At 35.9% G+C, this 17,565-nt stretch overlaps 2 protein-coding genes across 7 annotated transcripts in view; one reads left to right on the plus strand and one right to left on the minus strand.

Annotated features, from left to right (window-relative positions):
• LOC106087088 (mucin-2) overlaps positions 1-12,858 on the plus strand; it is a 146,649-nt gene extending 133,791 nt beyond the window's left edge. For 2 of the 6 annotated variants that reach the window (XM_059367968.1, XM_013252025.2), the window contains exons 3-10: positions 12-3,495; positions 3,569-3,689; positions 6,736-7,067; positions 7,123-7,273; positions 7,339-7,962; positions 8,032-8,378; positions 11,741-12,045; positions 12,509-12,858. In XM_059367968.1, the coding sequence (XP_059223951.1) occupies positions 12-3,495; positions 3,569-3,689; positions 6,736-7,067; positions 7,123-7,273; positions 7,339-7,962; positions 8,032-8,378; positions 11,741-12,045; positions 12,509-12,647 (5,503 nt within the window). In that variant the 3' untranslated portion in view covers positions 12,648-12,858. The remainder of the gene's footprint in view (positions 1-11; positions 3,496-3,568; positions 3,690-6,735; positions 7,068-7,122; positions 7,274-7,338; positions 7,963-8,031; positions 8,379-11,740; positions 12,046-12,508) is intronic. The other 4 variants (XM_013252017.2, XM_059367970.1, XM_013251999.2 and 1 more) reach the window with 4 other exon arrangements.
• A 178-nt stretch (positions 12,859-13,036) lies between these two features.
• On the minus strand, positions 13,037-17,525 carry LOC106087147 (uncharacterized). Its single transcript, XM_013252077.2, has 4 exons — positions 17,331-17,525; positions 16,921-17,252; positions 13,539-13,659; positions 13,037-13,385 (listed from the first exon to the last, which is right to left on the minus strand). The coding sequence occupies exons 1-4, from the start codon at positions 17,523-17,525 to the stop codon at positions 13,131-13,133; spliced, it is 903 nt and encodes a 300-aa protein (XP_013107531.2). The 3' UTR covers positions 13,037-13,130.
• Between the last annotated feature and the right edge of the window lie 40 nt (positions 17,526-17,565).

Genomic DNA, 17,565 nt, shown 5'->3' on the forward strand with positions numbered 1-17,565 from the left:
TACCTTACAAGTTCTGCTGTTCCAGAAGCTTCATCTTTGCCTCCCACAGAACCACCAAAATTCTATAGCCCTGCCGAAGTCCCTTCTTTGCCACCTTCGACTGCTCCTGCAGTGCCTCCCCCTTCGGCAGGAGGACCAAATAATTTCCGTTTTACAGCCAAGAAAAAACTCTATGCTCCCATACCAGGCCTCTCGGATCAACAGCAACAACATTCGGCTGCACTATTTCAACCACCACCGGCATTAAGTGGCCCGGCGGCATATGACAATAACGCCGCTGCTTATCCCCCCAACGATCCCTTCAGCCAACAGCCTTCGTATTTCAACGAAGAGCGTAAATCTGAAGAACGCAAAGCGGCAGGAGGAGGCTTATTTTCAAAAATCACCAATCTTGCCCCCACTGGTGTTCTGCAAAATATAACGGGACTAGTGCAATCGGCTGCGGGCTCTATAACCCAAACCATAAAACCTGAAACCCAGCCAAGTGGTTATGAACAGCAACCAACAACAGGTGGCAACTTTGGCATAGTCTTTGATCAAGGGGTACCACCTCCACCACCGCCCGCTGCTAATTATTTTGCCCCAAACACTTTGGTAGAGCAACAGCAAGCAAATTATCCACCACCTCCACCGGCCACAGGTGAAATATTTCAATCGAATCCTAGTGCTGCCGGATTTTTCCAGCCTCAAGAAGGCACTTTTGCTCAACCTCCCTTTTTACCTGCAACCGCTGTAGACTCGACAGCACAGGTAAATTTTTTCAATCCCTCTGCAGCACCAGCAATATTTGATCCCTTTCAACAGAATTCCCAGACAACAGACGCCTCTAGGCCGCCAAGACCTTCGTCAAGACCGGCCAACTCGTTTAGCGAAACAGTTCCTTTGGCCATACCACCTTCGGTGGTTAGCAGTCGACCACCATCACAGCCTGCAGTCTCTACCAGCATAGTAGGACAAAATACTCCTGCTACTAGTCAGACACCGGTAACTTTCTTTAACCCCTTGGAAGCGACATCAGCACCAGTAATAAATCCAACACCACCTCCTCAAGTTGGATTTTTTGATCCTACGAAGTATTTGCCAAAACTTCCTACAGCCCCAGGGCAACAATTGTCACAAGAGGCCACAGCTACACCTCCAACCCAAATAGGATTTTTCGATCCTTCAAAATATTTGCCCAACACCAATCAGGAACCTCAAGCGGGAACTTCTTTGCCCCCAACAGGGGCAAGTGTTTCTGGTGTACCACCCCCAGGTGGACAGGTCTCATCGTCATATCGCCTACAAAAAGGAACAAAGCTCTATAAGAATCCTTTAACAGCCCAGGAGACAGCTCCCGTGCAGGTTACACCAAATTCAGTGTTTGGAGTGACCCCCACCCAATTTCCACCAACAAATTTTGGTGGAAGTCCCAACGTTTTCCATCAAACACCTGCAGGACCACCACCTGCCGTTTACAATCCTTTTGGGCAAGGCGCTGCTCCTTCGTTGACTCCAGTGGCAAATATTTTTGTGCCAAGTGCTGAACCGCAAAGTGTCGCACTATTCGCTTCGCCCGCCACAGAAGTCGAAGAACATAGACATCAGGAAGTTCCTTTGTTTGCTGCGCCTACTCAAGAAAACACTAACACTCTTTTAAAAGCAGCCCCTGAAGAGAAAGAAAACCTAAGTGAAAGAGAGCAAGTAAAACTCGAACCTACCCCAAGTGCAATTCCAGAGGTAGAAGATAAACAGGAACCCCAAATCCAAACCACTGAGGCAGTCAACCCACAATATTTCTTTAAACCCATTGAGCCGGCAGCAGAGCAGGCACCCGCTGCTGAACTTTTACAACAAACGACCAACTTTTTTGGTAGTTCACAAGAAACTCAACAATTCTTGCAGCCCATAGAACCACTCCAAGAACCACCAATCAAACAGGACGCAACTAAAACAAACGAAAAGGAAACTTTGATAACAGCAATACAAGATTTAACTATAGCCACTCCAACTGAACCGGCAACAGCACAACCGAATTTACCCCCTCCCAAAGTGCCCAAGGGAGTGGTGGGCGATAATCCCTATCGTAGAGGTTCCGCTGCTGAAGCGAACAAAACTGCTGCTGTTCAGCCAAGTCTGGCAAATTTCTTTACACCCACAGCAGCTACAGGAACTGGTGATTTTAGTTTCTTTTCCTCACTACCCTCAGCTCCTGATTTTAGCGATCTTCAAGGACAGTCATCCAACGAGGCAGCCTCAAATTTCTTAACCACACAAAGAACTGAGCAGCAACCACAAAATCAAAATTTAAATTTCTTTAATCCTTCTACAACTGCTGAAGATACGAAACCCTTAGAGGATATATCCAAACAAAATCTCTCTACTACTTCAGAAAATATCTTTAATCCCAAAGAAACTGAAGCTAAACCGCAATTATCAAATTTCCCTAAAGAAGATCACTCAAATCAAACCCCTTATCCCATAGATAATAAACCTCAGGATTTGGCAAATCCTGCATTTCCTCAATTACCCACAAGTGTGGGCATAATACCAGCAGTTACAGAAAGCCCTGAGGAAATACACAAACATTCTGAAGAAGCAGCAAGCACCCAGCAAGCAACTCCCTCCATAGGTTTCGAAGGTTTTCTACCACAGGCTGGCCATAGCCAATCAACACCCACGAATTTCTTTGGCACTCTCTCAGGTGAAAACTCTGGCACGGAGCTAACAACACAACTGCCTTCATCCATACCTACACCTTTGCCAAGTGGCAATCATTCAACCGATCTATTTTCCCAATTATCCTCACCACATATAAACCAGTCACCCAGTGAGGAGCCACCAACATCTGAGTTGTCTGCGCATGTACCACCCCCTTTGGGTTTTGAGAATTTTATGCCAACAAGTGCTGCGACGAAGGAATTATTACCGAACACAACATCGCAACCAGAGAGTTCAGCTCAAGATTCACAACAACAACAACAACCACAGGCACCTATAGTCAATAACTTTTCCAATTATTTCAATCAAACAGTATCTCAAGAGACTGTTAAGGATACTTCCTCATTTTTTGATAATTTTTCTAACCAACAATCACCAGCTAGGAGTGTTAAAAATCCCCCCATATCGAGTGCCGCTCAGGCCTCCAACGAAGATCAACGCATACAAAATTTCTTCAATAATCCCCCACCTAAAGACGCTGATCACGTGGGAGATCTAAACTACGATTTGGTACACAGCGGTTTGGCTATACGTAATTTACAACAACGTTCCCTAACGCCGGTGTCAAATTTAGTTGAACCACCCTCATCGGCTTGTTCGGAATTTTCCACCCTCAACGCCTCGGAGGCTTCGGTGGTAAAACAGGAGGATACCAGCCGCCTTGAAGAATCGAGCGCAGTAGCTGAGCAATCACCTTTGATCAAACATTACGAAGAATTACCTGAAGAGGTTCTTAAGGATTTACGCATGGCCAATATGTTGCAAGGCGAGAAGACATCACCGGTGGCAAGCACTGTAAGTTTAATAAAAAAAATTAAATTTTTGTTGAAATAATTTTTTTTAAAATACTTTTTATTTTTTCTTTAAGTCCTATAAGCCAGCAGTGAAGCACTGGTTTTACAAGCGCACAGTTGATGCCAAACAAGTCTGGGTACCCTTCAGTCATTATGATTCGGCTTTATTGGAAACCAGTCTTATTATGGAAGGAGGTGAGTTGGAATTGCTGATGCAAAAGCAAATTTGTCTACGAACATTCCATTAAGGAGCAGGGGCCAAACTTCTCACATACAAGTGACTCATTTTCAAGTTTAAGCTCAATGACAAGGGAGCTACTGTTTAATAGCCGAGTCCGAATGGTGTGAGAGAAAGACAAAGATTCGTCAGTTCGAGATTCCACGTTTCTTCAGAGAACGATATCGAATAAGTTGAAATACTTAGGAGAGATCTTAGATAGGAAACATAACCGACTTAAGCTTACCGATGTTGGACACTATTAAGGGATAACTAGGCTAGAAATAGGGCCTGAATCTGAAAATAGTTCTCTGGCTCACAGTAGCATGGGTAAACCCATTCCCATTTACGCCTCCTTACTATGGTGCACTGTTTTTCAGAGAAAATGCAACATTTAGACTTTAAAGGAAGCTCAAGGAGCTTCGTGGGATAATAGAGGCGACGTTAGAAAACTTATTTTCACTGAATTGGAATAGGTTTCGAATCGGATACCTAAGACGACACTTGAGGTCGAGTGTGCCAGTTGCACAAAATGGTTTGACTCTGACTCTGGCAATCCCATGGCAGTCGGTTGTACGAACCGTATAGACCCGATGGAATTCTTCATCGGCAAAGTCTACCGCCTCAGTGCACGCGTTCGTCTTTTTTCGTTATGCGAGAAGCACATCCCCGAGTGCCTTCTCCGCACGCTTTTGGTCTGTGCCGGGATTGAAAAGAACCCCGGATCTTCGTTCTTTTCGGTTTGCCGGAACCGCCTCCATCATCGGTCGGTGTCGGTGAGGTGTAACCGGTGCATGGAGTGGGTACATTTCCGATCTTACTCTGGCCTAACTTTACTACGTTTGTATAGTCATACTGGATATGTTGTAAGGTGCAGTGCGAACATAGCCAGCAGTGGGTCACAAGCGTCATCGTCGTCGCCTTCTGCGTTCTCCCGTGCAGCAGTATACTTAACGTCAGCATCTCAGCCCCAATATAGCCAGGCCAGTGCCGGGAAGTGTATCATTTTTACAACTAAACTGCAACGGTCTCCGTGGCAAGATCGATGAGATTGTGGATTTTATGAGTCGGAAGAGCATATTGGTTGCAGCGATCCAAGAGACATAGCTGACCAACACCTGCAGCTTGGCAATCCTCGTCAAGCTCCTGTAGGTGAGCAAGCTCGTTCAAAGAACCGATCGCCATGCAAACAGGGTGGCCATTGGTTATTTAAAGGGACCAATAATCCGCCTTGTCATATCGAGCATCATACGCACTCAGTATTTGTGCAAGATCCGGTGCCGCCCGGACTCTCACTGTGACTCTACGCTCGATATCGCTGATTGTCCGTCACTGCCGTTGCAGCTACTCCATATGGAGCATTCCACTATCCGCAACCTATGGATGCGCTTGGTAGCTCACAGCTAAGCTTCCTGTGACAGCAAAGAACACCACACAAATGGGACATCAATGTTTCAGCCTGTGTGGTGCTCACAGCTATCCCGTGCCGGGCGAAGATTAATGCCCTCTCTGAGTCGACATCGTTTGGTGTCTGGCAAGAGCAGACAACTCAGCTATAAGGGCCAGAAGATTACCGTTGTCCGAAATGTCGGGGCGGACAACCGCACTCTTTGCGACGTAACAGTGACTGATCCGAAGAAATGCGCCAATTCCAAGTATACAAAGAGTAACAAGGCAAGGATGAGAGCCCTTCGTCGTATTCGTACCTAGCAGGCGAAGGGATGAAACCAAACACACTGCTACAAAAACAATAACTGACGACCACTGAAATGATTCGCGATTCCATGTTTTAGGCCTGGATAAAACGACGACTTGGAGATTTCTTCAAAAAGCTGAACATAGTTGACCGCAACGAATGCCTTCGTTATGTGCAGAAATGGGGAGTAAATAAGTCGCTGCGATCTCTGGTTTTCCTTTTCCATTTGCAAAGAAAAATCTCCGATCATTGAGCTCGTCTCGAAAGAGGAACAAACGAAAATAAGTCGTCTTGTTGTTGTTGTTGGAGAAGAGTGTTTGCTTTGCAAATGTGAACTCCATGAGTATGCTCAGCACATGGATATTCAATGATGCTGGGGTGAGTATTGCCTCATCTCTGGGAAATTGGTTTGTACGATTCTCCCTTACTCGAATACTTTGCTGGCTTCAGTAGCAGGATAACTCTTTCCAATTTACAGACATGGACAGAACTATGAGAGTATCAAGAGACAGAATGAGGACCTTGGTCATGTATTCGATGACATTCGCCACGACGGAGGACATTCGTAACTTTGCCGGAGTAAATTATGATTGTTGTTAATAGGCTCAGAGGCCATGTAAACGACGTATGGGCCTCCTTCTCGCTCAAGTAATCTCGGAATGCTCGATGAAAGGTTCCTGGTTCAGAAACCTAGCTGATCTCTGCGGATCATTCATTACTACGCCGCCAAAAGCAACGGAAATCCTTCTGTCGGGGTTCGAGAGTGATTTGACAGTAGATCACAGCTTATCAATACCGGTTAGATACAGTTCACTGCTGCCTACGGCGGGAAAATTGGGCCTCACCTGGGATATTCGACTGGCTGGTATAAAGCGAGCGGCGTCTGCGTTAATGATATCACCAAAGTTCTGTCATGCTTTCTGCCTGAGTTTTGGTGGGGGGCATTCTTATTCAACGGGCTAAACCTGGAGTCATAGAAACTAGAACTAAGCAGCATGTTGTTGTAGTAGCAGAGATGGGGAGTAAATAAGTCGTCTTGTTATGCGAAATGTGAAAATTCAATGAGCTGCCTACGACAAATCGAAGCTCAAAATACCAGCCTGTGTGATGGTCATAGTTATCCCGTGCCGGCCAAATGAGTGCCTTAGTTCGTGATACCCATTAAAGTCTCATAGTTCCAAAACATTAGCCATGCCTTCTGCGATTTTGAACGTACAGATTTTTTCTATGGAATTCTATTGAATCTTTTGAATCCCAACTGCAGAATATTTTGGAGCATTCTCACAATATTTTGCCCATCATAATTAAATTCTTAACATTTCTTCCAGAAGACAAACCTGAAATCGTTGCCGTTGAAGGTGGCCGCTATGATGTTAACATTAGTGAGCGTCTCAAACGCAGTGTCTACTGGGACAGTGAACCCATAGAGGTGAGACGTTGCTCTTGGTTCTACAAGGCGGTCGATTCCAAATACATACCCTATGAGGAGAGTACAGCCGATGTCTTGGAGGCCGAATATAAACAAGCCGCCGAAAGTGGTGTCTGGCATAAGACAATCATTTTGGGCATGGGAGAGCAGGTGGTGTTCCATGGACCCACAGTCATAGTGCATTTTCAACAGCAACAGAACCAAGATGCCTGGGGAGGAACCACAGTGAGTGTAAGCCTAACAAAGGCAAATAAAAGAATTTCTCTTAAATGTTCTCTACTTGCAGCAAACTACAACACGACCTCGTGTGGTCAAACGTGATTTGGAAGATTTCAATATAGCCCAAGGGGAATCACAAAAAGTCGATCATTTATTATTCATGGTACATGGCATTGGTTCAGCTTGTGATCTGAAAATGAGATCCGTTGAGGAAGTTGGTAAGATTTAAACGTATAAAAATATTACTGCATAAAACTTTAATCACTTCTTCTTTGCACTTTAGTTGAAGATTTCCGTTCCATAGCCCATCAGTTGGTACAGTCCCATTATAAAAACTCTGCCGACTTGGGACTGGTGGGTCGTGTGGAGGTTCTACCCATTTCTTGGCATAGTCATTTGCATTCCATTGAATTGGGCATTGATGAGAAGTTGCGTTCTATTACTTTGGAATCTATACCCAAACTACGTAACTTCACCAATGACACTTTGCTCGATATACTTTTCTACACCAGTCCCACATTTGCTCAAAGAATAATGAATACCATAGTAGTGTCGTTGAATGAAATTTATATGAAATATCGCCAACGACATCCTGATTTTAATGGTGGTGTCTCTTTGGCCGGCCATAGCTTAGGTTCTCTTATTCTCTTTGATTTGTTGTGTCATCAGTATCCCATTAAGGAAAGCGAAGAAAAGAATCTCGAAAACCCAGATCAAGAATTTCTACCCACAGAAGCGGCAGGAACGGCAAACGCCGCCTCTTCATCTACGACAAGAGATAGCAATAAATCAGAATCAACTCCTATTAGCTATACAATGGGTCCAGCTGGAACTGGACAACCGTTTATAAACTATGGTCAATTAAAATTCCAGCCTAAGAAATTTTTCGCCCTAGGATCGCCCATAGGTAAAATCGAATTTTATTGTTTTCATGATGACAAAAAACATTTGTAACTCATTTTTCTTTTCTCAACAGGCATGTTTGTAACCATACGCGGTATTGACAAACTTGGCCTAGATTTCCGTCTTCCTACATGCCCTGGTTTCTACAACATCTTCCATCCCTATGATCCGGTGGCCTATCGCATTGAAGCCTTGGTTAATCCCGATTTGAGTAGTGCTCGTCCTGTGCTCATACCACATCACAAAGGTCGAAAACGCATGCATTTGGAGTTAAAAGAGACCATGGCCCGTGTTAGTACCGACATAAAGCAACGCTTTTTGGATAAATTTAAACTTACCTTTGATACTGTGAACTTTTTTGGTCAAATGACCAAATCCAAAAAGGAGACGGAGGAGTTGATGGAGAAAGAAGTTGAAAAGGTAAAAGTACAAAATATGTCGGTTTATTAACCTCCTTCATAGGGGAGGGGGTATACTAACTTCGTCATTCCTTTAAAAACTTATCGAAATATTGATCTGAAACCTTTTAATTTACATACTTTTTTGATTTACCACACATTCTATATCGACATAACCACGTCCATTCATCTGTCTGTTAAAAGCACGCTAACTTTAGAAGAATGAAGTTAGGAAGTCCACAACATGAAAAAGCTCCTACATAAACCAATCTTCCGACTAAATTATGTTGGCCTCTAGAGGGTGCATTTATAAACAGATTTGGCTAAACATTTTGCCCGTGATGTTGCCAGAAGAGAAAACCATCGCTGAAAATTTTTTTCTGATGGTCTCGCCAAGATTCGAACCCAGGCGTTCAGCGTCATTGGCGGACATGCTAACCTCTGCGCTACGATGGCCTCCTAACACATCCAGTCAAGTATTGATCCAAATCGAACCAAACCTGGTATATAGCTCGCATATAAACCAATCTCCCGATTTGATTTCATGAGCCCCGAGAAGTTTGCCCCAGTTCTTAATGGAATGTTCATGGGCATATTTGCATTTGCAGCTCCTATATAAACCGATCTTCCGATTTAATTTCTTGTGCCTTTAGAGGGCGCAATTATTATCCGATGTGGCTGAAATTTCACAATTGTGCTTTATTATGATTTTTAACAACCGTCACAAGTACGGTCCAAATCGGCCAATGACCCCATACATAAGCCGATTCTTTTATTTAAAAAGTCAGTAAAAAAAATTTGCCAATACGATCCATGGAAGAAGGTATATAGGATGCGGTCCGGCAAAACTTAAATTACCGAAAATTTAAAAATCTATCGAAAGTTTTGAAAATGATCGAATGTTTAAAAAATTATCGAACCAATTTTAGCATATTGAAAGAATTTACCTAATAACATCCATGACATTACAAAATTCCTAACTTAGATTTTCTTGTTCGAGGTGACTTTTTTAATATATAGATTGCACAACAAGCCGTTACTTGTCATACGATTTATAGTGGAAGGTATATTGAATGCGGCCCAACAGAACTTAATTTACTGAAAATTTAAAAATTTATTGAAAGTTTCAAAATTTATCGAAAATTTAAAAATTTATCAAAGAAATACAATTTTTATTGAAATTATAAATTTAATTTATAGGAAAATTGAAAAAATGTTAGCATTTTGAATGAACTAACCAAATAACATCCATAACATGGATGTTTTTTTCGACAAATTTCTAAATTTTCGATAAATTTTGAAATTTTCGATAAATTTTGAAATTTTTGATAAATTTTGAAATTTTCAATAAATTTTGAAATTCTTGATAAATTTTGAAATTTTCAGTAAATTTTGAAATTTTTGAGAAATTTTGAAATTTTCGATAAATTTCAAAATTTTTGATAAATTTTTAGATTTTCGATTATTTTTGAAATTTTCGATAACTTTTCATATTTTTGATAAATTTTTAAAATTTTCGATAAATTTTTGACATTTTTAAATTTGATCTTTTTTACGCTGCACTGCCACCCGATTGTATCATTGCTCCCACTCTATATTTTGCCGTCCATGCTCTGCTATTCAAAGTGTGAGAGCAGTGGGAAGACCAAATGTATAGAGTGGGAGCAATAATACAATTGCGTGGATGTGCGGTGTGCCATTAACTTTTAAAAATTATCAAATTTAAAAATGTTATCAAAACTTTAAAAATTTATCGAAATATTAAAAATTTATCGACATTTTAAAAATTTATCGAAAATTTAAAAATTTATCGAAAATTTAAAAATTTATCGAAATTTTAAAAATTTATTGAAAATTTAAAAATTTATTGAAAATTTAAAAAATTATTGAAAATTTAAAAATTTATCGAATATTAAAAAAATTATCAAAAATTTGAAAAGTTACCGAAAATTTAAATTTTCGATACATTTTTAAAAATTAAAAATGTATCGAAAATTAAAAAAAAATATTAAAAATGTAAACATTTATCGAAATTTTAAAAATTTGTAAATTTAAAATTTATCAAAATTTTGAAAAAACTATTAAAAAATTTCATTCCAAAAAAAATTTTATAAATTCCAACATCATTATTTCAATTATTGAAGATTTAAAAATGATGGAAAATAAAAAATTTTCTCAAAAAATTAAAAATGTAAAATTTGTATCTAAAAACTTGTAACTTATCGAGAATTTAAAATTTGTTCCAAAAATTATGAAAATGTAATATTTCTTGAAAAAATAACACAAAAAATTATATATAAAATATCGATAATTTAAAAAGTATCAAAAATTTAAACATTTTCTCAAAATATTAAAATAATTTAAAAATATCGATACATAATTTTTTTTTTTTAATTTAAGACGGAAATTTATCGAAAACTTATTGAAAATTAAATAATTTTAAAACTATCGAAAATTGGATAATATATCGAAAATTTAATAATTTATCAAAGAAATGTATCAAAAATTTATCGAAGTCTTAAAAATTTATAGAAATTTTAAAAAATTATGGAAAATTTGTTTGAAAATTTATAAATATATAAAAAATTTAGAAATTCATCAGAAATATAAGAATTTGTCCAAATTTAAAAAATTTTATCAAATAAATAAAAATTTACCCAAATTTTAAAAAAAATTTAAAAATGTATCGAAATTTCTAAAATAAATCAAACATTAAAAATGTATCGACAATTAAAAAAAATGGAAAAATATATTAAAATTTAAAAGGATATCAAAAATTTTAAAAATGTATTGAAAATTTTTAAATTTATCGAAAATTTAGTAATTTATCGAAAATATAAAAATTTGTCCAAATTTTAAAAATTTATAAATTTATTTACTAAAATTTAAAAAAATTTTCAATAATTTAGCGCAAGCAAAAAAAGACACGTTGCATGTGGTATCACTGTCTACAAAATTTATCAAAATTTATCGAAATTTTTAAAATTTTTCCATTAAAAAATATGGAAAAATTGAAAATTTATCAAAAATTTAAAAGGTTATCGAAAACTTTAAAATATATTAAAAATTTTTGAAAAAATTTATTTCGTAAATTTAAAAATGTTTCAAAAATTTTAAAATTTTTTGAAAATAATTTTGCAAATAGAATTTACCCTTACTTAATTAATTTGCGATCAATTAGATCAATTATAAAATGTTTAATATTTTTCTGTGTAGGTATCAGTCCTACCGCCTGGGGTCGATTCACTAACGCTAGCCCTTATTTCAATTCTAAGTATTTTTTTTTATTGTTTGTACAATTTTTTTTTTTAATTTGTTATGGTGTCATGAATTAATTAAGATTTTTAATCCTTCTAATATTTTTTTTTTATTATTTTTCTCCAGGTTATAGAAATGCAAATGCAAATGGAACGACAAGGCAATCAGCAAACACAATCACCAGACCAACAAGCAACAGTCTCACCCAACGAAGAGCAGAAACATCAATTGACGCCACCAACCAGCGCTAACCAATCAATTCGCACTCGCACAGATTCTGTATCGACGGCAGTCTCAGATGATATGATGGAGGTGGACTTCCCATTGGGTAAACTCAACGATTCAAAGCGTATTGACTTTGTTTTGCAGGAGGCACCATTGGAATTCATTAATGAATACATATTTGCATTAAGCAGTCATGTGTGCTATTGGTAAGTGAAAATAATAAGGGGGAAGGATTGGTGAAAACCCTATTTAAACCTTGAGGTTTTAGACTTAATAACGAATGTTGAAAGGTCTTTTACATCTGGGGGCCAACGTGGGTTAGCATGTCCGCCTATGACACGGAACCCCTAGGCTTAAACACTGGAGTGAACATCAGAAAAATGTTCAACGATGGTTTTCCAAAGTGGTGTCGCTATGCGGCACGCCGTTCAAACTCGGCATAAAAAAAGACCTCTAATCATTGGGTAATTTAGCTAGTTTTACATCTGAAACATGTAGTTAAAAAATCCTTTCGAATACATTAACTTCCAGGGGAGGGTCAAGGCTTCCATTACAGAGGGTCAAAGCTCCATTTTATTTTTTTTAGGGAAATCAATTAATCCATCCAATTTTCTTGATAAATTATTCACTTATTTCTCATTATTATTATTTTTGTTTTTCTTCTTTTAGGGATTCTGAGGACACCATACTTTTCGTAATGAAGGAAATTTATTCTGGACTTGGCATAAGCCCCGACAGCCAAGTGCCCCAGCAAACGATGACAATTGAACGACCTAGTTCCCGTAATAGTAGCTTATCGATATCATAGATTAAACATCTAATTTTCTAAGTGTATTTTAATTTTCTTTTATTTGTATTGTCTTAATGTTGTTATTAATGTTGACTCTTATTTTCTTTGCTATAACGAAACTGAAAACAAAAAATATTATTGCTGCTATTGTAGAGAAATTTAAAATTTTACCCAAAAAAAGGTGATCCAAAGGTCTAAAGAATCATTAAATTTCTCCAAAAAAAAAAAAAAAAAACATTGGAATTCATAATCCCAGGCCTTCAAGCTTCCCTTCAAGCCTTTTTTCTTAGAAATTTTGTAATTTATAAACTTAATTGAAATATAAACACATGAAAATATTTTTTAAATAATCAATAAATTAAGGGTTACGGTATAGTTTCCAAAACGAATATATTTCATTTTTTTTATTAAAAACAAAAACTAACAAAACAATTAATGAAAAATGTGCAAATTTCTTAGTTATTTTTTAAGTGCAAATATAAAGACTAACACATCAATGATTTAGGATAAATCAAAACTCTGAGTTTTATTTTCTGCATTATGTGTCATTGATATCGCTGTTGTTAATGATGACACCATTGAAGCATTCAACTCATGTGGCTTTGTAGAATCATGGCTTAATTTCTTCTTCGTTGATTGGTTTTGCTGATGTTTGCCTTTGGGCTTGTAGAAATGATTCAATTGCAGTTTATCTTTGGAAATGGCATTTATCTCGTTGAGAGGCAGACCGTTCAAAATATTGCCTATAATGCTGACCTAAAATTATGAACATTTATGATATGAAGGTCTTAAGGCCGTGATGGGCATAATATTTCCAAGCCCTTGGCCCTATGTTCTTGTGTATGTATACGATTATGTGCAGTAGTGTGTGAGTGTTTTTTTTCCCATCGTATCTAAAGGGAACCTTACCTCTAATTTCGACCATTTATGTGACTGTCCAAATGCATCTGGTCTAAGTGCCAACTTGGCCAAAGCCTGTAAACGATCTTCAGGGCAATTTTCTATTAGGCCTATCCATTCAGCGGCTTCTCTAGAGATACATAAGGGTTAGAAAAATTTGACTATCTTTCCTATGGAAACTAAATTTCGAGGACACTTTCTATGAAAATTATTGGGTCTATTATGGATTGCAACTCAACTGCGGTTGCGTTGCCAGGTTATAAAACCTTGATATAAACATTAGTATAACGTTGGAAATTTTTGTCAATATCAGTGTTTTGCATATTCCGCTACTAAGTAAATTGTGACAAAGTATGCAATCCAAAACAATGACAATTTTTATTACAAATTTGCCCTTTGGTAACATAACTGAAGTTGCGTTGCTATCAATAATCGACCACTATATTTCTAAGACATTCTTGGTGAAAATTAAGTTTTGAAGAAAAATTAATTTCGAGGACATTTTCTGTCACCATTACATTTTGAAGAAATTTTCTATGAAAATTAAATTTTGGGGACATTTTGTAAGGAAAGCAAATTTTGAGGACATTACATATGGAAATTACATTTCGAGGAAATTGTTTGATATTTTCTATAAAAATTTATTTTGAGTACATTTTCTATGTCCATTTAATATTGGGAACATTTCCTTTGAAAATTAAATTTTGGGGACATTTTGTTTGCAAACCAAATTTTGGAGATATTTTCTATGGAAATTACATGTCGAGGACATTTTCTACGAAAATTAATATTTGGGGACATTGTGTATGGAAACCAATTTTTGAGTACATTTTCTATTAAAATCTAATTTGGAGGATATTTTCTATGCAAATTGCTAGAATTTTCCAATAATAATTTTGAGAACATATTTTAAAAATAATCAATTTTGGGGACATCTTGTCTGCAAACAAAACTTTGGGAGATATTTTCTATGAATATTACACTTTGAGGGTATTTTCTATGAAAATGTAATTTTGGGAACACTTTGTGTATAAATCTATGCAAATTGCTTTCAATTTTCTATGAATAATTTTAAGAATATTTTCTATGAACATTTTATTTTGAGGAAAAAAACATCTCCTCGAAATATGATTGTTTGTAATGTTTTCGAGGTTGAGTTTTCATAGAAAATGTCTTTGAATTGTCATTTCTCCGAAATTTAATTTTCATGGAGTATATCTTTCAAGTTTCATGGCAAAGGAATATTTGATTTTAATAGAAAATGTCGTCTAAATTTGATTTTCGTAGAATGTGTCCCTATATATGTTTCCTATACAAATTTATGTGGAAGTTTGGTTTTCATATAAAATGTCCTCTTAAGTATCCTCAAATTTTTGTCTTTGTCTTTGAAATGTTATTTTAATGGAAAAACCCGCAAAATTTGTTTTTAATAACAAATCTGCTCGAAGCTTTGATTGTCATAGTAGATGACCTAGAAAAATAAATTAAATAAAAACTATATCAAAAATTGCTTTTCCTCAAAGTTTGATTTTCATTGAAAATTTTGATTCTCATGACCTCGACACTTGATTTTCATAGAAAATTCCCTCGAATTGTGATTTTTATAGCAAATATCCTAAAAGTGTAATTTTTATAGAAAATTTCTTCAGTGTTTTTATCAAAGTAAATATCCTGGAAATTTGATTCTAAAGGAAATCTCGTCAACATTTGATTTTTATAGGTTATGTTGTTGTCGATTTTTAATGGAAATGTTCCAGAACTTTGACTCTCAAGGGATGACCTCAAAATTTAGTTGTCATAGAAAATGTCCTCAAATTGTGTTTTTCATAGAAAATGACCCCAAAATGCGATATTCTTGGAAAATGTCTTTGACGTTTTGTTTTTAAAGAAAATGTGCTGGAAATTTGATTTCTAAAATACATCTCAAAATTTGATTTTCATGAGCAATGTGCTCCAAATTTAATTTTCATGGAAAATTTCCTGAAAATATCCCTAAATCTCTTAAAAATTAATCTCAAATTTTGGTTTTATAGAAAATATCTAAGAAATTTTATTTTTATAGAAAATGTCGCCGAAGTATGGTTTTGGAAGTAGTATCTCTCGAAATTTGATTGTCATAGGAAATGTTCTTTAAATTTTATGTTCATAAAAGCTTTGTCATGATTTGATTTTTGTAGAAATTTTTCTCAAAGTTAAATTTTTACAAAGAATTTCTTCCTCAAAATGTGATTGTCATAAAAAATATTTTCGAGTTGTGACTTTTATGGAAAATTGCCTCGATACGTGATTTTTATAGAAAATGTCTTCAAAGTATGATTTCATAGAAAAAGTATCCGAAGTTTTATTTTCAAAAAAAATGTCCTGGAAATTTTATTTCTAAAGGAAATCTCTTCAAAATTTGTTAGAGTTCATTGCCTACAAAAATCAAACTTTGAGGAGAGTTTGATATTCAAGGAAAATTTCCTAAATATATCCCCGAAATCTCACAGAAATTCATCTCGGTTTTGATTTTCTAGAAAACTGCCAAGAAACTTGATTTTTATAGAAAATGTCCCCAAAGTATGATTTTGAAAATGGTATCCCTCGAAATTTTATTGTCATAGGAAATGTTCTTTAAATTTTATATTCATAAAAGCTTTGTCAAGATCTGATTTTTATAGAAAATTTCCATATAGTTTAATGTCCTTTACGTTTGATTTTGATAGAAATAGTTCTCAAAGAGTGATTTTCGTAAAAAAATTACATCGAATTTTGATTTTCGTATGAAATGTCCTCGAAGTGTGATTTTCATAGAAAATGTCCTCAAAATGTGATTTTCGTAGAAAATGTCCTCGAACTATGATTTTCATGAAAAACATCTTTGAAATTTTTTTATAAAAATTTCCTTCGAAGTTTGATTTTCATTGAAAATGTCCCCAAGGCGTCATTCTCAAATAACATGTCCCCAAATTGTGAGTTTAAAACAAACGTCTTCGAATTATAATTTCCAAGAAAATGCTCTAGAAACTTCAGAATTCGATTCTAATTTTCTAATTGTCATAGAAAATGTCCTCAGATGTGAATTCCGGAGAAGTTGATTTCGAAGTTAGATATTCATAGAAAATGTCTTCAAAGAGATTTTCATAAAAAAATTACCTCAAAATTTGTGTTTGGAAAAAAATTTACAAAATTTCTATAAGGTAACATTTTGAACCAAAACAAATGTTGATCTAAATTTTCTAAAGAAACAAAATTAAGTTTTGTAAAAAAAACAAAATTAAAAAAAATTAAATTTAAAAAAAAATCCAAAAAAAAAATCATTTTGTATAAAAATGCAGTAAAGTTTCATCAAAACAATGCAGTTTCAATTTTTATATTTTTCCCTTTTTCTTATATGCCTAAAAAAACTTACCTAAAAGCATCTGAATGTATATTTTCTATATCCGTAACATTGAGATAGCATAACATTTCACCCATTGCTCTTAAATCGTATTCGGAATATGTCAAGGGGTTTTTTCCCAACCATTCCGTGCGTAGCTTACGGGCAAGGACACTCAATTGTTCATCATTAAAGCCTTTTTGAAACTCCCGCAAAAGTTTGGTGCTTCTTATAGCACCGAAAACTTCAACCATGTCTATATTTTCCAAGCTAATATTGCGTAAATCATCCGCTGGTATGACAGTCAAGGAATAACTCATGGATCTATAGGCATCGAGGGGTATATTTTCAATGCCATCAAAGGCCTATTAGAGTAGTGGAGAGAAGAAAAAAAAACTATGCAAACATTTATATATATAAATATATTTTTTTTTAAAGTGTACCAATTTTATCAAACGCCATATATTTTCACTCATTTGTTGGGAAATCGAATCGCCACCAATCGTATGCAGGCAATCTTTTAAAAATGACCATTTAATGTTTTCTATTTTCTCATTTTGCAGCATTTCGTGGCAATAGCCGCCATTGCAATTGGCACCAGCAATGAAACCTACAGACAATACGATGAATATAAGCATTCCGACTTTGCTAAAACGTCTTGTGTGTATGCTCCATGCT

Source organism: Stomoxys calcitrans, chromosome 4, assembly GCF_963082655.1.
Source record: "Stomoxys calcitrans chromosome 4, idStoCalc2.1, whole genome shotgun sequence".
Classification (NCBI taxonomy): domain Eukaryota; kingdom Metazoa; phylum Arthropoda; class Insecta; order Diptera; family Muscidae; genus Stomoxys; species Stomoxys calcitrans.